Here is a 27,836-nt window from a genome sequence, read left to right on the forward strand (position 1 = left end):
AGACTGGGATGATAACATAAGGATTTCTACAACTATAAAGAGGATTTTCCTAGGGTGATTACAGCCAGGAATATAACTTATATCTACTACTATCAAGAGATTTTAAAGTGAGAAAAGCAAAACACAGAACAACATGTATAGAATACTACATTGCACAAAAACAAAAATACTGAATATGCATAGACAATCTTTGTAAGTTTCCATAAGAAACTGTAACAGTTTTATCTGGGGAAGAGAACTTAAAATCGGGAAAGGAGGCAGACTTAATAATCAGTGTATTCTGTTTTGAACCCTTTGATTAAGATGGATGCAAAAGAAGGAAGGAGAAAGAGAGAAATGAGGGTAAGAGAGAAGGGAGGGCGCCACCAGCAGGTTCCAGTATGGCCTCCAGCAAGACCTTCTTACTTTTCCATGTTCTTCTCATTTTTCTTTATCCTGTGCCTGTAGATACATCAAGACACACCCTCTCCACCCTCACAAGAAAATTTAGAACTTGCCTGGGCATAGAAAGTGCTCATTATCCATGCAGCTGGAAAGTAGGGTGTAGCTATAATAGGCACATTCTGCTCCTTTGCACTGAACAAAATATGTTCTCCACACACAGGAACATAGACTCCATGAAAATAAAAACACATTTTAGGTGCTGTTGCCAGACTTACAGTATGTTTTAAAATCAAATGTTAAATAAAGAAATTTGTGTTGGGTAACACAAATTTGTTTTGTCAAATAAAACTATCAATCAAGGAAAAAAAAAACTCCACCTGTCTTCTCTCTCCTGCAGTCTTCTCATTTTATCTAAATTACTTATACAGAATTTTTAAATGTTGAGGTTCACCTAATGGATGTGGAAGACACTAGAGGAAGAAAATCATGTGTGTTTAACAAATTAAAATAACTAGGACTTTCAAAGACCCTCTACTCATTTGGTTGCATACAGAACATGACCACATCACTCATCCAGCCCAATCTATGATTGTTCCACATGATAGGACATGATCGGCTTACTTTTTACAGTACACTGGTGCTCAGGTCAGATTTTCAATATATGGATATCCAATAATAGTGATCATTACAATATTTGCACCATGAACATGCAAAACTTTGAGATCAGGAGATATACCTCCTCTTTATCCTTCACCTTTTGTTAACTGAAGCACAATAACTGTGAACTAAAAACATGTTTTATAACATTTTTTCTTGAGACTGCATATTACTATAGATAACGATCAAGCTCTTAATGTGTCAAATGCCATCTCAAAAATCACCTCTTTTCTGAAGCCTTTCTCATACTCCTCATTGCTCCCCACATCTGGCAGAAGTTAGACACCCCTCTTCTGTATTCTTATATTCGGATGCTAACATCAGAGCTGACATTTGAAGATAAGTCTGCACCTAGCTATCCTGAGTATTTTCAGCTTGTACCATGGTATCTAGCTCGCAGTAATACGAAATGAATGAATATGTTATTCTTTGCCTAATATATATTGACTAATTAAATAACTGAATCAAAGATTTGATTCTGCTTGATTTTTTTCTTTTTATTTTTTAAGGGGGGGAGAAAGGGTGAGTTTATAGACATAAGAAATTTTGAATTCTGGAATAAACTTTTCTTCAAAATACACTTTCGAATCCATTCCTAACCCAGGATCTTAGGGGACAGGTTAAAACTGTGTCACGAGAATGATAATACCCACAGAGTAGGTTAAAAATTTAAATTTTTTTGAAAACCTAAGAAACACACTGAATCAAATTCAAGAGCACAATGTTGAACAAAAGACGTCAGACACAAAATAGCACATATTGTCTGATTCGATTTATATACAGTACAAAGATGGTAAAGTCTACCTAAGGAATGAAAAATCAAGTAAGAGTTGCCCTTGGTGAGGAAAGTGAGTAACTGGAAGGTTTCTTAATCTGGATGCTCATTACACAGATGTGTTCTGTATATGAAAAATTCATTAGCTATATAATATTTGTGCTTATGTATATAAATATAATATGTAATTAAATGTATAAATATACTTAAGCACAATTAAATAGATGCATCATAAGATATAATTGAATATATAAGTATATATCTATTATAAAATATAATTTATAGCTAAAAAAAACTTAGGCTAAGCAGAAAGCTTAAAAACCATTCTTAAACACATTCCAGGAATTTTCAGCTAAAATGAGAAACCAATTTGGTGTCAATAAAGCCATTAATACTATAAGATCACATGGGCGATCTTGAAGACATTGTATGTTCTAATTACAGAAGAGCAGTATCCAGAAAGCAAACTGGTAGACACTTTGTGAACAAGAGAAGAGCATCTTTGCCTCAGTGGTGCTGAGCAATTAGGGAACCAGAACCAGAGAGCAGTTCATCCCAATCCCATAGTTGATACACAAGCAAGTTAGGAAATCCATTTTCAAGTTTTTAATTATTTTTATTATAAAATCCCATGTTTCCTAACAATTGTTCAAAGGTCCTTTTGAAATTAAATTTAAAAAATTTTCAAATCATAACAATGACTGACTATGGCAACATTCAAACAAAAAACCAAGGATTCCACTTGTAAATTGCATAGCCTTTAAATCAATATTCATTGCAAGCTTTATAAATTTGACAGCAAGTAAGTCACTAAATCCTGATTCATGCAGTGTGAAATTATACAGTGGAGGGCATGAAATTCCATCTGTACCCATTTTATAGATGAGAAAACTATCATTTTTAGTCATCAGGCAAGAGGATAGCTTCTAGAATAGTATAGGAAAAACCTTGGCTGAATAAGGAAGGCTCCAGAGATAAGGGCAACACAATCCAAAGGGAACTAATCAAATACCCCAGGACTAGGGGCAACAGGACATTCTAAAACAAGAACCAAATAAAAAGGACTCTAAAATAAGGGCTGGCACACAGAGTCATGAGGACAGAGTGCGTGAGAACAAACCAATCACAAAGAGATTGATGGGGCTTTAGAATAATTAGGGAAAGAAGGTGTATATCCCCTGAGACACAACTCCACTTCAGGTTCGTTGCCCCTCCCTGGCTGGGCTCCACTGGCCTGGGAGTCCCACTTATTTCTGTTCCTTTTCTCCTTAAAAAACTTCTTTCTTTCTTTCTTTTTTTTTTTTTATATAGTTTGTTTGTTTGTTTTTTGTTTATACAAGCACTGGGTACAGTCAGAAGCGCGGGAGGGTGAGAGAATTCACCAGAGCCAGAGCAGGGAGCAGAGCAGGCAGAAGGACTGAAGTACACTGCTTAGGGGAGCAGCGGGCAGCAGGAGAGGTCTGCGGCCATGTAGGACCCTCCGGTGGCCGGGGAGCAGCCGGGGATCGAACTGGCACCGCAAAGGCCGCGGGCAGCTTCGCAACCCAGCGCTCAACCGCTGCGCCACCGGGGAGGCCCCAAAACTTCTTTCTTTTTTGATTGCTGAGTAATATTCCATTGTGTATATGCACCACACCTTCTTGATCCACTCATCTATTTTTGGGCATTTGGGTTGTTTCCATAGCTTATCTATTGTAAATAGTGCTGCTATAAAATAGGGGTGCAGGTGCCCTTTTGAATAAATGATTCTGTGTCCTCTGGGTAAATACCTAGGAGTGGAATTGCTGGATCACATGAAAGCATGGAGCTGGAAGGGATCATGCTCAGCGAATTAAGCCAGAAAGAAAAAGAAAAACACCAGATGGTCTCACTCATAGCAAGAATTTAGAAAAGCTAAATAAGGGACCAGGAAAAAAAATGACTAATTATAATAAAGTAAAAAATCAAAATCAACAAGCATCTATAAACAAGAGACACATTAAGTGGGGGAGGGAGGAAGAGGAGGAATTAGGGTCAAAATAAGGGGGGTGGGAATTGTATGGGGAATATAACCAAGATGAAAATGCATACATTGTGCAAAAATAAAAAATGATGTAAAAAATATATAAAAGAAAAGAAAGAAAAACAAAACAAAACAAATCTTCTTTCTATAAACAAATTTGCCTCTTTATCCTTGCTTGCCTGAGCATCAGTAACATTCCTGCTGCCGCTTCATGAGACATTGACATGCGGTGGTCTAGAGACTGGGATTCAGCCCGCCCCGGGAAGCCTGGGATCCATTCCTGGCTGGAGACTAGATCCGAAAACCTGAAATTAGCGCATCAATTTCCACACCTGTTTTACTAAACACTGCATTGTCAGACCTGACAGTAAAAATTCAAACGATGTGAGCTTCAGGAGGTTGTGTAAAATTGCTCCACCTTTTCCCAAGTAGCCCAGCTTGCTTTGAAAGTAAATCCGACAGGAAATAAATCCGACAGGAAGGTGACAGGCAGGCTGGTTGATAAATGTGAGGTGAGCCACCCCAGACTCCTGCATACGTGGCCTTGGGTCTCCCCCACCCCCAACTTCCTTTGTGTATCTTTTGGGCCTCTTCCTTCTTCCTTACATCATCGTCTTACTCACAATGAGCCACTTTTGTTTCTTCCGTTGGTGATTACAGGTGCTTCAGGCTCTTTAAAGGAAAGCCAGTGGTTCTAGCCTGGAGCCGTGAGTGCTGTGTATACCTGGAGGGCAGGGGAAATAGTAACACTTTAATCACCTAGGCGAGACCCTTGGGTACCTCCTAGAACTTGGAAAAATAGAGGCGTCCCTCCAGGGGCGCAGGGCTGCAAAGAGAGTATTCTCTCCGCCCTCCGCAGCCACGCGCTCTATCGCCCCTCCAGCCCTTCAGCCACAGCGAGCGAGCGGGGTGCGCCTGCTCCCCGCCAGCTAGACCTAGCAGGCCCGGGGTTGGGCATGCTGTCGCCTGCCCAGCCGCGCTCCGGCCTCAGCCTCGCCTGCGGCTGCAGCACAGGCGGAGACAGCGCGCCTGGCTCGCGTCGGACCGGGGGTGGGCGCCCAGCCTCTGCTGGAGGTCCCGGGCAGCTTGGCCCTTGCGGGTGCAGCCCTCGCTCGCCGCCGCCGTAACCGAGCCGCCGCCGCGACGGTGCGTCCCGGCGCCCCACTTCGCCAGCGCCCACCCCTGGCTCTTCCTGGGTGGCTCTGCCGGGGTCCCTAGGGGCGCATCCCTCCACGTGAGCGTCTGAGAGGCTGTACGCAACAGGCTCAGGGAAAGGAGGTGGGTGCTGAGGCGCTGGGGGGCTGCAGACTGGCAGGGAGGGGAGGCTGTGACGGGAACCGCTGATTTCGGAAACCCCTGGCCCTTCTGGCACTCCCGCGGCTGTTGAATTAAAAGTGATGTCCTCCGCGTGCACCGTGCACATCAGACCGCAAAAAATTCAACTCTCGGTCCTGCTTGGGGTGCTGTTTTGGGGTAAAGGCAGCTTTCTATTTCGCGCACCATACTTGCTACCGTGCTGGCAAAATACTGCATGACCTTCGGACCTGCTCATTCGGATCTTGCAGAGGGAGCCAGGGGCTCTTTGTTTCTCTTTCTGCCCGTGCATCTTTGTTACCTGTCCCTCTCTTTCTGTCTGTCTTGCATTTTCTTTAAAGGATAGGAGGTGGGCAACTGAGCTTCACCTGGGGAGAGCAGATCCGCTGGGCTTAGCTTTCCTGGTTGAAGTTTACTGCTCCTCAACAAGTAACAGCATGCTGAGGATGAGAAGGGCTCTCAAAAATGAAGGCGCACGCAGGATAGGAGAGGAATGTAGGGAAACCAGCTGGTCTATAACTTCGTTGTAAGGGACTCACCGTCCACTGCCTAAATGTGTTGATTGCTCGGTTTAGGAAAAGACTTGATGTGCTTCTGAAACAAACTGCAAGGAGTCATCTTAAAAGTAAGCTTATTTTCTTTCTGTACAAAACATGTTATATAACTAATGCTCAAATCATGGAGATTTTAGAGAATAAAGTCAAACAGCTGGATACCATGTTACGAATTTGACTAAGAAGGAGGTATCTGCATGGTCTCCTCACTAGGAAAAATTGATGTTAATAGAATTGCTTAATGAAGACTACCAAGAGTTTAGCGTGTGAGTTTTTAAGCGTTTTAGTTCAAAAATATTGGCATTGCAACCCTATCAGGGAGAGGTTCCAGTGTGGTGGTTAAGAGTTTGGCATGAGAAAGATTTGGATCACTGTCTGGGTGCTGCAACCTAAGTTTCCGTGGGACTGCCAGCAAGTTGCCTAACCTCTTTAAGCTTGAGTTTCCTACTTTCTAAAGGAATTGTTGAGAAAATGAAGGAGCTAGCTCAAGGATGGTGTTTAACACAGTCTATCATCAGTAAATACATATTAAGTGAGCCTGGGACTGATGGTAACAAGATGAGGAGTGCTTAGACCACCCCACCCCCCCATCACTGCACTGCACCACCCTGGCAAGAGGTCTCCAAGGCCCTCCATGCAGTACTCCCTTCTGTTCATAAAAATTTAAGATGCTCCTTCAGAACTCTTGAATTTGACTCAAACAAATAAAATCTGGCCTAATCCTGTGGCAATAATTATCTGTATTTGGGTACCTGTACCTATAATCTAATGACCTCTATTTTATATGCATTTAAAATAAAACTATATATTATATAATTAAAATAGAATTATTTTGTTATATTTTCATTTTCTGCATTTCTTATCAGAAGATGTTATGATATAGGAAAAATGTTAATAGTACATATATATCTATATTACAGCTAGAGTTTAATGACATCCTTTTTGAAACATAATTTGCATAACACAAAATGCATTGAAATTTACATATAAAACCTGTGTTTTATTGGATGCAGATTCTACTTCAAAAATTGATTTTTAAAAAGGTGTCAAAGATTGTCTACTTTGTTGTGTTGTCTATTGCTAGAATAGTTTAGAGAAATTCAGAGAAAGTCAATAGGGAGGAAAATTAAGATTGATGCATTAGCAGGCACAGAAAATAAATAGCCAAGTGATGCAGGGAAGTAAAAAGGATAAATTATATAAATTCAGAATGTTTGAGATCATTTTTATATGAATTTTTGTCTAATTTAAGATACCAAATATAATACGAGATGCTGGGAGAATCTGAAGAGAATGAGAAAAAGAACAAAAATGTGCTCTTGCAAGGTGTACTGGCAAGCTCAGTTTCCTTCTCACGTTCTAATTTATATCTGCCTTTTCATGCAGCACACTCCTGCATTTGCCACAATGCAATCATCTGGTGAATTTGCATCTGCTTCTTGGGAGCTCGTCATCCAAGTGGACATTCCAAATGAAGAGAGGCAGGAAAAAGTGAAGCTGACAGTGTCCGGAGACCTCCATATTGGGGGAGTGATGCTCAAGTTAGTAGAACAGATCAGTAAGTTACTGGATTTTTTTTTATGGTTTTTCTGGATTTGAAACCCTCTCCACTACATCACCATGAAATGACTCACCTAGGTTGTCTGATTTTCTATCTTGTAATCATCCAGTAATACCCCAGAGAGCATGCCCCCAGGAAAGAGCCAGCCAGTATACACTTATTTGGCAAACTTAAGTTCCCCAGTAAGTGTAATGCCATATTTCCATAAGGATGGGGCCCATTCCAATGGTGACATTTAGGGTGACTTTAAGTGACTTGGCATTCGACTACTGTTTTGATTCTCTTAGCGCTTGTTTGTTCAGTGATATCAGTAGTCACCTTTTCCTACTTTCCCTGGTTAAACAAAGAAAGAATTCTTCACATCAGGAGTCAATATGATCAACCTAGAATTTAATAATGGTCTATTTTCTTTGTATTTAATTTTGTCTTCAATTTAAGGCCATGGAGGTCAGCTTTTTATTTATACTAGGAGATAAAGATTTCTGTAAAGCAAATCTGAAATGCAGTGTACACACAAAAAAGTGCACTTAAGTGGACAGGCCAATTAATTCAGTCACGAAACCCCCCTTCAGATGGAGAAGTAGAACATTACCTGTTTCCCAGTCATGTCCCATACCTGAATCCCTGATCCTGTCCCTGCCCCACCAAGGCTGACCCCTACCCTGAGTTCTAGTACCATAAGAATAATTTTACCAGTTTGTGAACTGCACATAAATGGAATTATATGGGATATACTCATGCATCCATTTTTTTCTTTCTGTCTGTGAGATTTATGCACATTGTTGCATAGTGTTTTTCTCATTGCTGTATAATATTCCATTATGTGATTGTGCCAACATTCACCCACTTACCTATTGATGGGCATTTGGATTGGTTTCTCCTTCAGGCTTTTACAGAGAGGGCTGTGATAGTAGTGTCTTTTGGTGAGTCCATATAGGCATTCCTGTTGGGTATAAGTGCAGAGAGAAATTGATGAATAATAGGACTTCTCAAAATAGACCAACTTATACTTTAATAACAGCATTGAAAGAAAGACCTTCTAAATTAAAAAGAGACCATTTTTTAAGAAGTAAGAAGTACTCTTCATTAGCAAAACAAAAGACTGACTACTGACTCCAACACTGATGAAAAGATTCAATTTTCATGCCAACCCTGTTGATGCCAACATTGGAAGAGAAAATGTTGGGCTCTGGTTTCAGTATATGTGCCTTGAAATTAGGATTCCAGTTGTGCTTGTAAGAGGTGGACTTGGCTGAGAAGAGTGAAACGTCAGCTTTACCAGCTTATGTGGACTTTGGGAGCTGTTCTATTTCCTTATGATCCGAGGGTGGAAGGATATTGTGGCATAAGTTCCATTTCTATTAGAGAAATGATTTTGATTAAACAAAAGCAAGTGTCCCTGACCTTTCCAGAAAGACCCACAGCCCTGTGGACTTTAGGGAAGAGAATTACAGTGTTTCATGGTGAACAAAATGTGTATATTTCTGTTCCTGCCATACTATTTCAGTAGAACAAAGATAAGGTTCGGTCTCTGCTTTCTACCTGCCCCCACCTAGTCTTTGAAGAGAAGCCAAGGATTGTTGAGACTTGAGTTGTAAAAGGAGAGGGGGAATTACAGGTCAGTTGTTTGATTCCCTTTGGCACACAATGAAATTGACTCAGGGTGCACACTCTCAGAGTTACCTTCATTGCCTTCCTTTATTCTTCCCTCCTAGGAGCAATTTTTTATCACTTATTTTTTAAGAGAATATTTGCCTTAAGCAACAATGGTGGGGTTTAACTTTTTCTTTTATCACCTTTTCCATTTTTTCAGATATAGCCCAAGACTGGTCAGATTTTGCTCTCTGGTGGGAACAGAAGCACTGTTGGCTTCTAAAAACTCACTGGACTCTGGACAAATGTGGCGTCCAGGCAGATGCAAAACTTCTCTTCACCCCTCAGCATAAACTGCTTCGCCTCCGCCTGCCAAATGTGAAGACAGTGAGATTGCGAGTCAGCTTCTCAGCTGTGGTTTTTAAAGCTGTCAGCGATATCTGCAGAACCCTCAGTGAGTACCTGGTGGTGCCTTGTGTGCTTTGGACTCTTAGCAAAGGAGGGCGGGAAAGCTTTGTATGCTTTCTCCTACCTCAAGCAATTGGTTTTACAGAGTACTGCCCTAATGAGGAAGTGCATGTTGTAAGCCCAGTTCAGGGAACTTTGTTTAGCCATTAACGTGGAATTAAACCACATGGAACATTATTGAAATGAGTCAGTCGTTTCCACAAAGCTTAAAAGATTTGTAAATCCATTAAGATTTTCTTCCCCAAATTTCATTTTCCACACCTCGCTAAAATCATTATCCTATTTATGACAACAAGAGTTCGTGAAACCATTCTCATCACAGAGCTGACGTGTCTTACTGTTTTTGAGATGACGGTGTTGCAAAGTCACCAGTCTTCCCTGACACTAGGCTTTAGAGACCAGGCCTATCCACAAAAACCATTTGTGGAGATTAAGCACAAAAGTCCACTGAATTATGTCCTGAAAATGCATTCTGCGGGGTGGGCACCCCATAAATTTGAAGCCAGTAGGGCAAAGCAGCCCAAACCATTTCTCCTTTCTGGGACTGCCATAATGGAAGTGAACCCTGTGCCATGAAGATGTTCTTCTTTTGTATTTTTTGGAAGTGGGTGTTCTGCGGCTAAGATTCAGCATTTGCACATGGTATATATCATCTGTGAGTGAGTGGTGTGTCTCCCCATTAAACCATTAGCGGCTCATTCATTCCTTCAACAAATGTAATGATGAGGCCAGCATTGTGGCAAGTGTAGCTAGCCAGAAAGCCCTTTCCTTCTTGAACTTACCTCCTCGCATCAGAGAGAGAAAATAAATAATAAATATGAAAAATAGGATGTTAAAAGGAGATAGTAGAGGGAAAAAAAGCAAAACCAAATCCTTGGAAACCGACCATAGATCTTGGGCTTTCATAGAGAGAGGATGTTGGGGGTCAGAACAGAACAGACTATGGTGGAGGACTGTGGGTGCTTCCACTGTGGGACAGCGATGGTGACTGTACTGAAAAGGGAAACCATATACTGTCAAAACACCAGCGAGGATGTAAAATAATGGTACTTCAATAACAATTTAAAAATTAAAAAAACTAAATATACACAGGAAAACAAACAATTGTAGGCAAAAAGAACAGACAAAAGCCTTTGCTTGAGTATGCCTGTGTTCCTAACGCCTAACGAGATGCCTGCACACATGAGTTGCTCAAATGATTGGAATCTTCCATTACATTCTGTAAGTTCTGTAGTGTCCTCTGATACACGGTGAGTAAGTCGCAAGTGCCAGGGTGTATTGTTTTCAGCGCTATTCTCGTGAAGACTGGAAGGCAATAAATGATTGCATCACATCATATACTACACACACCACTGTGGGCTGGAGGCACATTTGGTAGCTAGGACTGAACATCTGAGGTTTTGAAATAAACAGAAATAGTTGGATGGTCTTCTCTTTTCCAGATTATATCTTCACGGTGGTTATAATGGGTCATCTTGGCATTTTTTATCACCACTTTGTACATCTGATCAATCGAAGCAAATTCAAATTTAGCAATACAATGGCTTTTCTGTCCAAGAAGAGATGCAAATCTTAGAGTTGGAGATCTATAGGTCTAGTCTTGTTGGTTTCTAATGCAACTTGCAATTATGATTCATGACCAGGCTTTGTACCTAAATGATGCATTTGGAATGGCAATGGCACAGGCGCCTGTTGCAACCCGACAATCAGGCATCCCTGGTTACTGGAGAGTGAATTGAGCTGAAGTGCTTGTCTGAATCTCGGCACCAAACAAGCTTTGAACTGAGAAGCGGGAGTATGCACGGGAGTCAGTGCATTTACCTCTAGGAACTTCAGCCCAGAGACTGAAACGTCCAGTTTCCTTGGCTTTTACCTAGGATCAGTGCAACTCAGTGTGGTTAATGGCTATCAGGACTTGTGCCATTGTTAATGGCAATTGTGAATCTATTTGATTAATAAAGGAAAAATGGGAATTAGCTTCTTAGTTTTAGTTTTCCAGAAGCAGACCCAGAGATAAGGATTCAAGTACAAATATTTAATTTGGAAGGCAATACCAGGTAATTGGTTGCAGGTGGGGAAGTGAGACTTGCTAGAAAAGACAACCATTAAGCCAGTATCACCTATCAGATCACATTTTGAGCAACTGGGAGACATGCCTCAGAGCTATCCACCCAGGAGTAAGGGAGTAGGGTGTTAATTCACCCCTTTCTTCAGTCATTGAGGGCTACTCCTGGGAATCATTAATTCTCTGAACCCGTGTACCCTGTTGCACTCATTTCTGGGTAGTGCAGGCTCTGGGATCCAGAGTGAGCCCTCAGGCAGAGAGGGCAGTGGCCACTGAAAACTGGGTCAGAAACAGTGAGGACCTATCAACAGAAGAGATGGGCAGGGCACACTCATGCCACAAGGATGAAATTAGCTACCAGGCATTGTATGAGAGAAATGCTTTTAGCATCTGGGGTCCATAAACAAAAAGATGAGTTCCTTGGTTGTTCAAAAAATTTCAAATAAAGACATTGGTGATGGCTCACAGGTGCTACATAGGAGAACATAGTAGAAGAACAATGGGGTCTACACCTAAGGGGAGAAATAAAACACTGTACAAAAATGAACAACAATGTAAGAAAATAAGTAAATAAGTTTAATAAAATTTTAAGAATAAGAAAGCTTAATAAAAAGACAAGAGGGAGGGAAGGAAGGCAGGAAAAAATGATAGTAAGTAAATGACAGAAGAGCAGCAAAATGCTGGTATTAATTGATGCTAGCTGATTGAGCACAAGCAGCAGGTGGTTCATTCTGCTATTCCCTTGGCTTTGGATATGTTTAAAATGGTTTCATAATACAAAAAAAAAAACTACAAATTTTACTGAGGCTAATCATCCTCCACTCTTTGACCCCCCTAACACATACCCACTTAGGGATTCTCTTTACTCTTCTGTTTCTCCCAAAAGCATACAATTTAGTTCCATTTACTTCCCTGGAACTTCCTGAGAAATGGTCTCAAATGCCCGACACAACTCTGAATCTTAGAAGAAACTTACTTTTTACTTTTTTTCTTTCTTTTTTTCAATTTATTCATTAGATATCAGACGATCAGAAGAACTTTCTTTGCTAAAGCCTTCTGGTGACTATTTTAAAAAGAAGAAAAAAAAAGAGAAAAATAATAAAGAGCCCATAATGGAAGATGTTTTGAACCTGGAGACTTCTTCAACAATTTCAGGTTCACCAGGTAAGTGTCGTGACAGGTACTTTGTTGTTTTCATTCATGAATGTCAAATTTCTTAAATTCTTTTTTTTTAAGATTTATTTATTTATTTATTTATTTATTTATTTATACAAGCACTGGGTATAGTCAGAAGCGTAGGAGGGTGAGAGAATTCACCACAGACAGAGCGGAGAGTAGAACAGGCAGAGTGACGAAATACACTGCTGAGGGGAGCAGCGGGCAGCAGGAGAGGTCTGTGCGCCATGTGGGACCCTCACCCCGCCCGGGATCGAACCGGCACTGCAGAGGCTTCGGGCAGCTTCACAGCCCAGCGCTCAACCACTGCGCCACCAGAAGAGGCCCCAAATTTCTTAAATTCTTAAATTCCAAGAATTCTTCTCTCCCCTGCTCCTCCTTTTCTCTTCTCCCCCCAAACAAAGAAGGACTAAAATAGCAGCGTTCATATGATGAAGAAAGGTTATCAATTAATTTTAATACTACTTTAAATTAGTAAGATATGTTTTATAACTCATTATTTCAATTGTATATGTTATGTTGCTGATGAATGCAAAACTTGAGTAGATTCACAATGATTTGGTGGAGAAAATCATTAGTTGGTTCACTATATTTTTCTTTTCCTGATACTATCTTCATTTGACTCTTTCTTAAATTCAGCTTAAAGTTTGCATTGGGCATGGGGCCTCCCTGATGGTGCAGGGGTTAAAGATAGCGCTATCAAGCTATCACCAACCACAGCAGCATGAGTTCAGTTTGATCCTGGCTGGCCAGGGAGCAACCCACATGGTGCAGCAGACCTCTCCTGCCTCACCTGCTGCTCCCCTCAGCAGTGTATTTCAGTAGTTCTGCCTGTTCTGCTCCACACTCTCCCTGGTGAATCCTCTCACCCCCCACATCTCCGGCTTACACTCCAGTTCTTATAATCATAGATAAATAAATCTTAAAGAAAAAGTTTGCAGTGGGCAAATCATCCATTCCTTCCATATAAAAATAAATAAATCTCTAGCTTGCTTGCAACCCTGAGGGTTTATTGCATTGCACATTCCAATGCACATTCCAATGCAAAGAATGAAGTATTTTTATCATCATTTTCTTTATGCAAATTAGATGATTTATAGTAAATCACAAACTAGCTGAGTTCTTGCTATTTGTTTAAAGGATATGTACAAAAGTATAGTATGTACATGTAATCTGTGAGTTCTCCGGTTCTCTAAAAATGTCAAAACTTACAGCTAAAATAGAAAAATTTTGAATTATTGAGAAGACTCCCTATTATTTGTCTGGGTTGATTTTGGAAACTTTTACAGATCTTGAGTTCCCAAGCATTTAGGAACTAAATATTTAGGTAAGAGATGTGCCTTCTCTCCCTATCAGTCATGACTCACAATGATTTTTAATGGTTCAAAATCAAACCACAGATTTTGGTTCACAAAATTCAAAATCTGTTTTAGTTTACACAATGTTAGTACTTCTTTTTTTTTTTTTAAGATTTATTTATACAAGAGCTATAGTACAGGCCAGAGGCACGGGAGGGTGAGAGGATTCACCAGAGACAGAGCGGGGAGCAGAACAGGCAGATAGACTGAAAGCACTGCTCAGGGGAGCAGTGGGTGAAACAGGAGAGGTCTGCCATGCCATGTGGGTATCTCCCTGGCTGGCCGGGAATTGAACCCATATTGCAGAGGCTGCAGACAGCTTCACAGTGCTGCGCTCAACCTGCTGCACCACCGGGGAGCCCCTAGTACTTATTTTTCAAAAGGTTCCTTCCCCCTGATTGTCATAGTGCCTTCTCATGTCATAGTGCCTGTTCCCCTTTGCCTTGCAGTAAGTCCTGGCTTGTACAGTAAAACCATGATTCCCACATATGACCCCATCAATGGAACACTAGCATCATCCACCATGACTTGGTTCAATGACAGCCCTCTGACAGAACAAAACTGCAACATCCTTGCATTCAGCCAACCCCCCCAGTCTGCAGAAGCACTTGCTGAAATGTACCAGCCTCGGTCTCTGGTTGACAAAGCCAAGTTCAACGCAGGGTAAGGACATAACTCCATTTTGCTTCTCTGTGAATTGATAATGATCTAGCAAGACAGATACCAAAGAGATCGGATAAGGTGTTGTTTACTTTTTAAGTAGACCAGTCTGGGGATTGTACACTATTAGCAAAAGTCAGTACTGATTTGTAGCAGCAAAATGGGAAATGCAGACTTTGGGCATTTCAATACAATTAAAGTATGTCATTTATGTGTTTGGTAACTCAATGGGCTACCCCATGTGAGTGTACTCCTTGCTGTGTGCAAAGCATATGCTACAGAATGTCAAGTGTGTGAGTGGGCTGGTACCCATGAGTCAAGGGGAGATCCAAGGAGGCCCGCCTGGCCCACATTGCCTTTTGTGAACCCCAGTCTGTCTATAGACTGCCTAAGCAGCAAGTCCATCAGCTTTGTTTGATGTAGCCTCCTAAGCAGCAAGTCCTTCAGTTTTGTTTGATATAGCCTTTGTTTAATGTACACTCCATTATTCAAACTACTGTTTCTTTCACTCCCCATTGTTCACCAAATGAGTGATACTTGTGAACACACTTGAACCCCTGTAGAGCTTGAACCAGCAGCTGCCTCACCTGTTGTGCTCTCCCGCCCCATCCCCCATGGCACATGCTCCGTCACTTCCAGGATTTGCTCTCCTCCAGGTTTTGCTCACCTCACCTTATTTCTCATCACCTTCCTTCTTGTTGTACTGGACATTCCCTGCTTCTCCTTTCAGGCCCAACCATATACTGTCTCCTCAGACCTCACCTTTCAAGATCAGTCACTTCTTAGTCATTAGTATTTAACACTTTGCCTCTCTAGTGTCACCATGTTCCTTTATTCTGAGACTTTCCCATTGAATTGTTAATTCCTTTGGGATGGAGATTGCTTCTTGGCTATTCTTGAGCTCTCACAGGGCCTAATATGGTAGAAGTTCAAGCTATTTACATTGAGCAGAAGGGGACCAAATTCAGCCCCACCTCATTTTATTGCTACCTTTTCATCTCTACCCCTTGACCATTGCCAAGTTTTTATTTTTCAAGTCTAGTACTATATTATCCAGTGTAGTATAAGAGTTGCATGGGAATATTTAAATTTGAATTAAAATTAAAATGTGACACTAGCCTTATTTAAATCTCCAGTAGCTACATGTAGCTAGTGGCTATGCTCCTAGTAGGGCAATATAAAATATTCCCATATTCCAGAATGTTCTAGGCAATAAGAACCAGCTTTGGGTTGGGCCACCTGGTGTAGAGGAGGGGTGTGCAGACTTCCAAAAATACAGATTCTTTTCCTGGATCCACCATGAAGTGTGTGACCCTGAACATATCACTTACTGCCACTGAGATTCAGTTTCCCCATCTATAAAGTTGAGAAAATACAAACTGCCCTGTGCTACTGTTGTTAAAGGGCAACCCCAGTATAAAATGGGTTGCCTGGCTGTGGGTCCTCACCCACGCGCTTAAAAGGGACTTATTAATACTCCACTACAGGCACACACAAAAGGTTAATAAAAGGCTTATTTACAAGGGAAAGGGAATTAAGGATATGTACAACTCAGGGAGAAACTAGGGAAATAAAGTCTTTAATGCGTCCTACCTGATCCACCCACCTGGAAACCCAAAGGCACTCGCAGAGCTGGCCGGACGAGCTGGCAGGGAGCCAAAATGGGGGATCCCCTCCAAAGCCCATGTGTCTGGCTTTATACCAACCTGGCTGCTTAACCCCACCCTCAGGTTCCAGCCACCTTCCCTTTGGTGGTGATGGGATTTGGAGTTCCCAGTGTCTTTGGCTTTGGCCTGGTATGGGGGTGGAGTCCACAAAGCCTATATGGAATTAGCTTTAGGACATCCTTTTCCCCCTAACACTGTGACTTGCTAATTTCAAGTGCCGGAGAGAAAAATATATATATGCAATAATGTCATCCACAGGTTCTTGGAAACTGATATTTTGCTCTGCAGTGTAAAGCAAAAGCAGATCCTTGAATAATGTCAATTGTTCAATCTCAGCATAGATTTTTTTACTCATCCACAATACAACAAAACATTGAACAAAATGATATTATTCAAGGAAACTGCAGTATACAAAAAGCACTTGGAAATTATAGACCTATAAGATAAAATGTAGATATAAGCTTTTATCAAGTCCTCTCCCTTACTGGTTTTTGATTACATTATTTATTCGGACTTTGTTCAAGAAGATTGTATGTTTGTGTACGCCCATGTGTGTGTGAATCCATATGTACATATGCAATGTGTATGTGTATATATAAACATAATATGTAATATTATATATGTGTAAAATTGATTGACCTCATCCTATTGCTTTCTAGTTGGCTGGACTCCTCTCGTTCCCTTATGGAACAAGGCATCAAGGAAGATGAGCAGCTGCTGTTACGATTTAAATACTACAGCTTCTTTGACTTGAATCCCAAAGTAAGATATATTTTCTTTACTCTCTCTTTTTTTTTTTTTATTTGAATGCATGGAAGTGTCAAATTAAGTCACTTAGTTATCATAATTTGTGTGATTTTCTGTTAACTCTACAGGGTTAGATTAATAAATGTATACTGGGCTCTGGACTTTCACATTTTGGTCTCTAAAGATCATGGTTATTGGGGTCTCGAGGGGGTCTTCATGCCCAGCATGGTGGGTGCTACCTGTCTCCATTCACAGAAATGAAGGCAGGAGCAGAGAAGCTTCACAGGGCCAGAGTCCTTAATGCTTAGGAAGGAAGTAGTTGTCAGGGCCCAGGTAAGACTGGTTGTTATGAACAAGTCCAGACCCCAGGAAGGCACATGCCAAATTCCCTACTGCAGTGCTGATGACATCTTTGATGATGAGAAAGAGGGGTCATCTATATAAATAAAGATCCCAAGGCCTCCCTGGTGTTGCAGGAGTTAGTCTCAGAGCTATCAAGCTATCACCAGCCACTGCAGCATGAGTTCAATCCCCAGCCAGGGAGCAACCCACATGGCACAGCAGCCCTCTCCTGTCTCACCTACTGCTCCCCTCAGCAGTGTATTTCAGTAGATCCACCTGTTCTGCTCCCCACTCTGTCTCTGGTGAATCCTCTCATCACCACCCCCCATCTCTGGCCTATACACCAGTCCTTGCATGCATAAATGAGTAAAAATAAATCTTTAAAAAAAAAAAAATCCCAACAAGTGATCACCAGTTTCCCTGTGAAGTTTCCTAGGAAAACTGAATCGTGGAGCAATCCCTCCTAATTTCTGCACCTTCCATGCCCCTGACTTGCTCTTTTGTCGAGTTGTCAGTCAGCACTTCAGTGGCCAAATGTAGGAGATGTCAACAGGCTCACAGGTCCTCTGAGAGCACGGGGGCATTTCTTCCTACTGCTCCCATCCCGATTATGTGCTTGTTCTTTCTGTTACTCTGGGCGCACTTGTTTCAGGGACTTTCCCAGGTCACCTTTCAGTACACACCTCTTGTCATCTACAAGTGTGTCCATTTCTCATGTCTTCTTCATGGGCCTGATGGTCTTCAAAAGCCCATCTCAGCTCCTACTGCCTCCCTCTGGCACCTTCTTCAAAGAAGCCTTATTCCTTGTCACATCTGTGAGGTTCCTGCAGGCTTTAGATCAGATACAACTTCGGCCCTTGGACTTCGCTTGTGTGCATAACTTGAGTGAGTCATGGCGAAAGAACAAAATTTGTTTCTTCTCTGATAAAACTTTCAGGAAAAATTACAGTGCTGCTTCTCTTTATTTTGTTTTAAGAACACTGTGAATTACACAGCTGTCCAGTTTTTCATTTTTGTGTTGTCTGCTAGATCCAAATCTGTTTTCTATTATTTCCTCTTTAAGCCTTAGTCCTTGCATAATTCTTAGTCCAATTTAAGCTATCTTACGTGTTATACATTTTAATTAGCTGCCTTAAGTTTGTTTTCTGAAACTAGATAATACATAGATAACAAATACTCATGCATTTTCTTATTGCTAAGTCAGTAATTTGGCTCCAACTTCTCTAGCCAAACTAATGACCCTGTTTACTTATTAATAAACAATTAAGTGAGCAATTTACTATACCCAGGGAACTAAGCTAGCAGCTGAGAAACCAAAACTCCTGGACATTAGAATAGGGTTTTTAAATTGATGAAATAAAATACATAGATTTATAAGATGAAGCAGTTTTAAGTCAAACTATTACTGTCACCAAAATCTTTTTTCCAAAATGGTCATATTAATAATATGTTTAATTAATTGAATAACATCTACTTGTCTAGGTCTCACAACTAACACGGCTAGAGTAGTGTGTGTAAGTATTCTTTGAAAACAGCAGGAACTACTGTGATACAATATGAACATTCTGTGATTCTGATGCTCACAGTGTCACAGGCATTGAGTAATACTGCGGTTCGCCCCTACATTCATCCTGGAAAGAAGTGCTAAATTTCTACTAGAAAGAGTTCTCGAAGAGATAAGACTTATTAGGACACCTGTTAATGGCTGAGAAAGACGAGGGGCTGTCCCAGGGCCTCCTTGGGACTGCAAACAAGCCTGCAAAAGAGAACAAGTCAATACACTGGTGCCTGCAACTGAGAAGTCCTGTCCTCAGAGTGGCCAGGGCTCAGCCCAGATATGATTATGACATCTTGTTCTAGAGCCTGTTTGTCCCCTGATGTCACTTTGTAAAGGCAAGTAACCTTTGTGCAACCAATATTCTTGCAAAGAATCATTTTATTTGGCTTGGGAAGGAGGCTTCAGGTATGAAAGCTTTTATTAACTTTAAAATCTTTACTGACTGCATTTGAGAGAACAGCTTTATTGGGTTACTTAACTTATTCTCATAAAATTCCTACAACATTAGGATAGTAGACACTGACAATTAGATAGATAGAGATAGAGATAGGGATGAATGGATGGATGGATGGATGGATGGATGGATGGATGGATGGATGGATGGATGGATGGACGGACGACGGACGGACAGATAGATATGACAGTTTGTTAGTCCAATTCAAATTTCAATGATTGTACATACTATTTAGATTTTGTCTTTCAACTGAATTAAATTAGGGATCTTTTGGGGTTTTTTTCCCTATACATTGTATATAGTTTCTTTTTTGTCATGTCTTTTGATTGCACCATAGTTTACTATATAATTTACATGCCATAAAATTCACCCATTGTAAGTATACAATATAAAGATTTCTAGTAAGTTTATATCATTGTGCAACCATCACCATAATCCAGTGTTTAAACATTTGCATCACCCAAAAGAGTTTCCTCATATCCATTTATGGTAAGCCCTAGGTCCCAGCCTCAGAGCGTCGCTGGGCTGCTTTCTGTCTTGAGTTTTGCCTTTTCCAGAAATTTCATGTAGATGGACTCACACAGTATATAATTTTGTGTCTGGACTCTTCTGCTTGGCTGATGTCTTTGAGATTTATCTGTGTTATTGTGTGGGTTATAGTATGTTGCTTTTCACTGCTAAGTGGCATCCTGTGCGGGTGGGAGGGTGTGAGGCTGAGTGGATGGACTGATGGATGGATGGAAGGACAGACAGATGGACTACAATGTGTTTATCCACTCACCAGTTGAGGGACATTGGATTGTTTCCAGTTTGGGAAATAACGAATAATGTTTTTGTAAAGATTCTCAGGTGTGTTGCTTGAGTGATTCATCTTTTGAGACTTCTGGGACTAGTTCCATGACCCCTGACAAAGTTCACAAAATAAAGACAGACTTCCTTAAGATTTGCATTATTCCAGCCTCCTGAATACCATACACTTGGTTTTGCTTTTGTCTTCCTTTCCTCAGCAGCTTTAGAAATTCTGAGAATGCCTGAACAGCATATTACATTTGTACTTCTCTGATGATAGTAGTAGGACTATTTGCTGATTTTAACTAACTTCAGCTTTTTACTTTGCCTATCACCTAGGTAATGTTCCAGGTATATTTTTCCTTTCGCATTAACTTTATGCATACTAAGGAAAAATAAACTAGTGCTAATCAACCCATGATATATCCATTTAGTTACTGTTTCGATTCCTCCTCCATGTTTTCTCCAACATTTGTATTTAAAATAAAATAGCATCAAATACATAAGCACTGTAAAAAAGAATCAAGTTATTCAGTGGGTCCAGAGTTTCAGTGTTTCAAATTGAAAAGAGTTCTGTAGGTGGATGGTAGGATGGTTTTACAACCTTGTGAATGTACTTAATACCAATGGACTGTACGGTGAATAATGGTTAAATTGGTAAATCTCATGTCATATATATTTTGCCAAATTAAATAGCCTGATGATGAGCCATCCTTTGCAAACCTATTTTTGAACAGCTGTTCATGATCTTTCACTCTACATAAATGAAATCATCATCTGTTCTGTGACTTGCTTCTTGGATCTTCCTAGTAGATCATGGCCATCATTTCATGTCACAGTGCTTACCTCTGATTCACTTTTTTTGCCCACTAAAAAATAGTGGAAGAAAAGTCTTACCTGTAGTTTGTTACCTGAATTAAGGCTTCCTGCATCTGATTAACAGGGAATGATCTCAGCTACTCTGGAATTTTTTTCACTGTGAATATAAATATGCCTGCCTCATGCACACACACTCATTTCCTTCTCTAGTATGATGCGGTCCGAATAAATCAACTCTATGAACAAGCCAGGTGGGCCATTCTCTTAGAAGAAATTGACTGCACAGAAGAAGAAATGTTGATTTTTGCAGCACTGCAGGTATGAACTCTTCAGTACCTTTTCTCTAAAGGAGACAAAGCCAGTTTGTTCTGCTTTAAAGTTTCCTTTTCTTCATATTGTCTTTTCTTTGAAGAAAGAGCTGAAGGTGAGGGAAGTAAATTTAAATGTAAAATGCTCCTCATAGCCCACACGCGTGCACCTCTTTGGGAAGGCATTAGTCTTCCACTCTTACCTCTTCCCCACAAGCTCAGCCAGCAATGAAGAAGAACTAAGTTTGAACCCATCCATAAATCTCACAGTGATTTTGATGTAAATGTCCTTTCCCCTACACAGGAGGGAGAGCTCCTAGGTGATGTTCAGGATTACAGGAAAATTGTCCTTAAAGAAGAAACGGCTGGTGGAGTCCTTTGTGTTAATCACATTTCAGAAATCTGTTTTTTTTGTTGGTTTTTTTTTTTTTTTTTGTAACTGATTTTATTTTAATTTTTTTTTTACATCATTGGTCATTTTTTTTTTTTTAGTGTCAACTTACAATTTTTATTTGAATGTAAAAAAATCAAAAGAAACCACATGCATATTCATTGAGAATTTAGCTTTGCTTCCTGTGGATTGAAATAGAACCACAGTCCTCTTCTTGGGTTACCTGAGACCTCTCTGGTCAGACTTTTCATTCTTGAGGACCTCCCACAATTCTGTGCCTGAACCCTCTCTCAATGAGAGAGGGCTCATTGGTCATTTTTGAACAATCTTTGCTTCCCCCACCCCCTCAGGTGTAGTCCCCACAGAGTTTCCTTCCCCAATTCACCCATGCACCATCACCTCAGTCCCCTGTGCTCCTCCCTCCCTCCCTCTGATCCCTCTCCCTCCTCCTCCCTGCAGTATGTCTCTGGTTTATAATTGTCTGTTTTTGCTTTGTTGTGTTTTGTACTGTTATTTTTTTATGCTGATGTCTTATTTGGTTCCCCTATAATCCTGTTATAAGCGAAACCAAGCAATATTTTTCTTTTTCCTTCTGGCTTATTTCACTGAGCATAATTCCTTCTAGCTCCATCCACACAATGGAATATTATTCAGCAATCAAAAAAGATAAACTCATGCCATGTGCAGCAACATGGATGAAATCTCTGTTTTCTTGTAGTATCACATTAGCAAACTGTCGTTGTCAGCTGAAACACAGGATTTTACAAAAGAGACTGAGGTTGATGAAGTAGAAGCAGCACTTTCTAATTTGGAAGTGACCCTGGAATGTGGAAAAGCCGATAACACCTTGGTATGAACATCACTAATATCTCAGAATTGATGCTTTGTTCTGATCTATTGAAAAGTATTTATGAACTGTTTTAAATTTGAAATAAGAAAATATTTCACTTATTTTGGAAAATATGCACCTGACATATTTGAGAAAAGAAAACATGAATCTGACAAGTTTAACCTAGTGGGAACTGAATAGCTTTCTTCAGGTCAGCTCTGCAAGGAACTGCAAGATACTTTTATGACTACTAATTAGGGTGATCTTCATTGTGTATCTTTTGAGGGCTAAATTAGCATGAAAGGAGGGGAAAACTGTTGGATGCTTATTTCACTAGTGGGGAACATGGAATTGGTTCTTTTGCTCAAGTCTAGGAAACACCATCCAGTCTATTGCATAGGATAGCTGTGAGAATACAGAAAACACAGACACAAAGACATGGGAGTAATTATTGGGTTAATCACATTGAATCACAGAGACAGCTCCACTGTAATTAAATGTAAATAGTAACATAAAAAAAAGAGCTACTATGTCCTTAGGTATTTAATGTGTTAGATTATGATTAAATTCCTTAAAGCAGGAAATATACATCAATCAAAAGCAAATATTTGATGTAAACTAAACTCCTTTCTCACATTGATAGGAGATACAGACTGCATAAAATTGAAGTTCTCTTTATCAACTTCCTCCACTCAATGTAGACAATGAGAAAGTGATCCTTCTTAGGATAAGTGAAAATTTCTCTCCTCCCTCCCTCAGTATTTTGTAATGCTAAACAGGAGGCTTTTCAGCCTGAAAACAGGCACCAACCAACACTACAGAATCAACCAGGCTGCTTCTGAGAGCTTGATCAGTGAACTAGATGCAACTTAAATTACTCACTCTGGCATAAACTGTAAAATGCCAAACTTATATATAAGTAGTTTCTAACTCAAATTTTAACTTGAATGGTAGGTCAATTTTTTAATCTGTTTGTCATTTGTGTGATATATGAAACATACCCAGAAACACACCAGGAAACCATCTGAATCAAGATACAGAATTTTACCAAACACCCCAAGAAGCCCCCACATGTACCCCATCCCATTCCCAACCCACCCCCAGCCCTGCTCCCAAGGTAACTACTGGAGAAGTGGCTAGTGTGTATATGTGTGTGTGTGTGTGTGTGTGTGTGTGTGACTGAGAATTAAGTTTTCATTTCATTTAATGTTAATTCACTCTAATCCTATGAGTTGTGTGTGGTGAATGCTTACAACATTGGACAGTGCAGTGCAGAGTGTCAGCAACCACCTGCTTATGAAATCTCATCTATTTTTTCCTTAGGAGGACATTACTGATATCCCTACACTTGCAGATAATCTCAAATTATTTAGGTAAGTCACATTAAAGGGGGAAGGGCTACTTCCCTAACAAAACACAGCAGGTAAAGAGTTCAGGAGTTTAGATTATACATTCCATCAGGCAGGTTCATGGTCAAAGATAAGAGCATGAGCTTTAGCATCGGAGAGATGAATCAAATCCTCACTCTGTGGCATATTCAAGCTGGGTAACCTTGGGTCATTGTGTCTCTGAGCCTTAGTTTCCTGTAAATAGAAAAATCACCTCCTCTTGGGTTTGATAGGAGGATTAAGGAAAATAACGTATATGGAGCATTTAACCTGGTGCCTAGTGCATGGTATACACTCCATAAATGGTTCATCCTCAGTAATGAACGTCTATTCTTATCTGGAGTTGCTATTACAGTTCATCTGGGAGGCTTGGGTCTCTGAAGCTATTTTCACAGTTTAAAAATCAATTGTCTCTAGAACTTTGATCCTGGGCTTATAGAAAGTGGTCACTTTAAAATATTTCTGATAAATTCCCTGGTCACCGCAGGTCAATCTGAAACTCTTAAAAGGCAGAGAAGTTTTTATACTGTAAAAAGAAAGGACTTCCATGTTTGTAGTGGCGCCAAGTTCAGATAAAAGGACTTGGGTCCCTTTGAAATTCTGTCAGTTATTTATGTCACTTTATGGTTTGTTGACCTTTCTTTTTTTTTTTTTTAAGATTTTTTTTTTTTAATAGAGGCATGTTTTTATTTATTTATTTGTTTGTTTGTTTTGTTTATACATGCACTGGGTACAGTCAGAAGCATGGGAGGGTGAGAGAATTCACCAGAGCCAGAGCGGGGAGCAGAGCAGGCAGAGGGACCGAAATACACTGCTGAGGGGAGCAGCGGGTGGCAGGAGAGGTCTGCGCGCCATGTGGGACCCTCCTCCGGTGGCCGGGGAGCAGCCGGGGATCGAACCAGCACCGCAGAGGCCGCGGGCAGCTTCGCAACCCAACGCTCAACCACTGCGCCACCGGGGAGGCCCTGACCTTTCTTAATAAACTGACACTTCACTAGTTCAGTTGGTCTAAAGAGAAACACAAGTTACTCAGATACAAAAGATACAAAAAAAGACTTGGAAAGAATGAACAATGAATGGGGTATAAATGAGAGACAAGGGTCAGAAGGAAACAATATTTGTCACTGGGTTTCTCCAGGTTTTTTGGTGTGTTTTCCTTTCAATGTATTGTTGGGTGTGGTCTCAAACAATAGAATCATTCATAAAATCTCTAGCACAAATAGTTGCAACCATACATACTGTTATACAGAGCCAGAGCAAGAAAGAAACCAACTGAACTACAAATAGATCTTTATAAATTATTAATAACTGAAGAAATCAGTTGTGATATTCTCTGTATTGAACAAACCCACTTGTCACAAACGAAATGATAATCTCCTTTTACAGATGTTTTTGATGAAGGAGATGGTATTCAGGAGTTAAGCCCCACATCCATATCACCATAGTGTAACTGTTAGACCCACAAAAGTGTCCTCATATTTAGTCAGTAGTCTCTTTGTCTGTCCAAGGCCTCAAGACATTGGATTCCATACAGAATATTGTTCATGGAAGAAAGAAATGAAGCGGGGAGAGGGAAGGAGGAAACAAAAGGAATGGCGATGGTGGAATAGAGCGTCATTCCTGGTGGGTGTGTGACCTTAAATGAGCTTTCATTTCCCTGGGCTTCCTTTCCTTATCAGTAGAAAAATATTAAACCAGCCCTGTGATTTTTAATGTTTTATTCTTTAACAGTGAAACTTGTTTTTTCTTGAATAAAATCCACGGAACCTACCATAGAGATAGTGAGCTTCCCTCTCTAGCAACCGATGGACTGCATCTAAAGGCAGCTAATCTAATGTGAACCCCAATCTTGCTACAAATATATATGAATGCTGGATAAAACACAGTTGATCTTGGAGTGAGACTGGGAAGTCCCAGCTTGCTGGAAATAGAAGAAACCTAGTCACAAATGAAGCCTCAGCTGCACAGAGGGAGTGGGCCATGAACATAGATTCTTATGGCTTGGGGCTGGTATTTTAATCCCTGTAAAGGGACAGAAGATGAAGCTTTAATGCTTATGTAGGACAGTGAGACAGGACTGGAGCTCCTGCAGAGACTTGCAAACTTGCCAGGGAAAAGAACTTCCTGTCACCCAAAGGGAGCAGTAAGGAAGCTCATCCTTGCATAGGGAAATGAAAAGCCTGTCTTGAGACATCAGAACCTAGATCTATGCCAATCACCAGTGTAAATCTAAATTGAAATGTTTGTATAAGAGACTCATCCTGAGAAAATGAAATAGAAATTAGTCCAGATCACTAAATTTATGAAGCCCTAGCAAATGTAATTGCAAACACATTTGGAGGAAAATAGCCACAATGTAGCATGCATGGGCAATGGGCCTTCTACAGAAATATCCTTTATATCTTAAAAAAAAAAAACCCTCCAAATTACAATTAATAACCATCTGAGTTAATGATCCACCATCAAAGAGAGAAAGCAGAGCCAGCAAACAAGAGGACTATTTATTTCCATAAGAACCATATGAAGAAGAACCATATAATGAGTGTTATAAATCATTAAATTTAAATTACAATGAAAGAAAATAGGCAATATTAAATAGAGACCAAATAGAAATCCTAGAAATGAAAAGTAGACATAGAAATTTAAAATTGAATAGGTGCATTAAACATCAAGTTTAAAAACACAGATGAAGATAAGTAGAAATGGAAAATGTAAGATAGATAGAAAGAGAATGTTCAACATACATCTCCTAGGAGTCCCAAAGGGGAGAAATGGAGGAAAGCATTCAAAAGAGAACGCTTGAGAATTTTTCATAATTGTTGAAGATAAAAATCTTTTGATTCAGGAGTCACAAGTCCCAAGTAAAAGTAATCAGTATAAATGTGCATCTTCAAACAAGCAATGATTGATGACAGAAAAGACAGATTTCCTACAAGGGAAAAACAATGCAATGGGCAGAAAGCTTCTCATTGCCTTGAAAATATCTTCAAAGTGCAAGAGAGCTAAGTCAATCTAGAATTGTATGCCCAGCTACTCTTTTGAGCTTCTGGTTTTGCCAACATAAATATAAATTACACAAGATACAATCCTACCAGCAAATTTCATGTTTGACAAAAACATTTACACTTAAACTGTAAGGTGTAATCACTGTTGAAGAAAGAGAGCACTTTGAAATAAATAGAATGGCTCCACCATGTGGAGGGAGAGGCACACATAAAATTCATTCATTGCATCGTTAGATAAGTTACTGGAAGTTCCAGTTAGAACTTACACCATGTGCTACAGGAGATAATCAGTGAGATTCATTTTATAAATATAAGATGTTTTATAAATATAGTAGATTCTTGTTCATTCATAACCAAACTACTAGACTATACGAACAAAATAATGTTTACCAGAAGGGGGATGGGTAAACCAGGTAAAAGGGATTAACTCAGGTACGTGATGGAGAATAGACTTCTGATGGCAAAAATAAGGTAGATGTACAGGTCTTCATGGTGTTTTTCATTAATGTATTTTTACTCCCCATCTTAGTTTTTTCTTTTTCTTTTTATTATTCATCTATTTTTAGCTGAGACAATATTGGGACAAGAGTTGATTTCAAAAGTCTGCACACCTGGTCTGAGTCTAATCTTATAAGCTAATATCATTTAAAATAGATAGATGTGTGTGTGTGCGTGCACATATGTGTGCAAGGTATATAACTATAATACTTTTAAAGAGAGGAAAAGCGGTCAGAAAATCTTTGGTCTCATATCAAAGTTCACTGATTAGCACATGAAAAAGGGCCTATAAGTACTTATACATTTTTGATTTTTTTAATAAATGTTCCAAATTTATGATTTTTTTCTGTGATAAGTAGGCATGAGTAGTAAGCTTCAAGAGAGTTTCAAAATAATGCATGCACTTAATCTTTTTTTTTTTTTTTTTAAATATTAAATTTTATTTTTATATTCCCCCATACAATTGCAAACGCC

At 40.0% G+C, this 27,836-nt stretch overlaps 1 protein-coding gene across 2 annotated transcripts in view; it reads left to right on the forward strand.

The window, feature by feature from the left end:
- The first annotated feature begins 5,074 nt into the window (after window positions 1-5,074).
- Window positions 5,075-27,836, forward strand: part of FERMT1 (FERM domain containing kindlin 1) — a 35,062-nt gene continuing 12,300 nt past the window's right edge. Inside the window, exons 1-9 of one of the 2 annotated variants that reach the window (XM_037521086.1) lie at window positions 5,075-5,096; window positions 7,073-7,244; window positions 9,061-9,294; window positions 12,391-12,537; window positions 14,357-14,570; window positions 16,894-16,996; window positions 21,154-21,261; window positions 22,361-22,492; window positions 23,795-23,844. In XM_037521086.1, coding sequence (XP_037376983.1) covers window positions 7,094-7,244; window positions 9,061-9,294; window positions 12,391-12,537; window positions 14,357-14,570; window positions 16,894-16,996; window positions 21,154-21,261; window positions 22,361-22,492; window positions 23,795-23,844 — 1,139 coding nt within the window. In that variant the 5' untranslated portion in view covers window positions 5,075-5,096; window positions 7,073-7,093. Of the gene's footprint in view, window positions 5,097-5,700; window positions 5,758-7,072; window positions 7,245-9,060; window positions 9,295-12,390; window positions 12,538-14,356; window positions 14,571-16,893; window positions 16,997-21,153; window positions 21,262-22,360; window positions 22,493-23,794; window positions 23,845-27,836 lie in introns of those variants that run through there. The other variant, XM_037521085.1, reaches the window with a different exon arrangement.

The sequence above is a fragment of the Talpa occidentalis genome, unplaced genomic scaffold (genome assembly GCF_014898055.3).
Source record: "Talpa occidentalis isolate TD23 unplaced genomic scaffold, MPIMG_talOcc4v2.1 talOcc4.10, whole genome shotgun sequence".
In the NCBI taxonomy this organism is placed as follows: domain Eukaryota; kingdom Metazoa; phylum Chordata; class Mammalia; order Eulipotyphla; family Talpidae; genus Talpa; species Talpa occidentalis.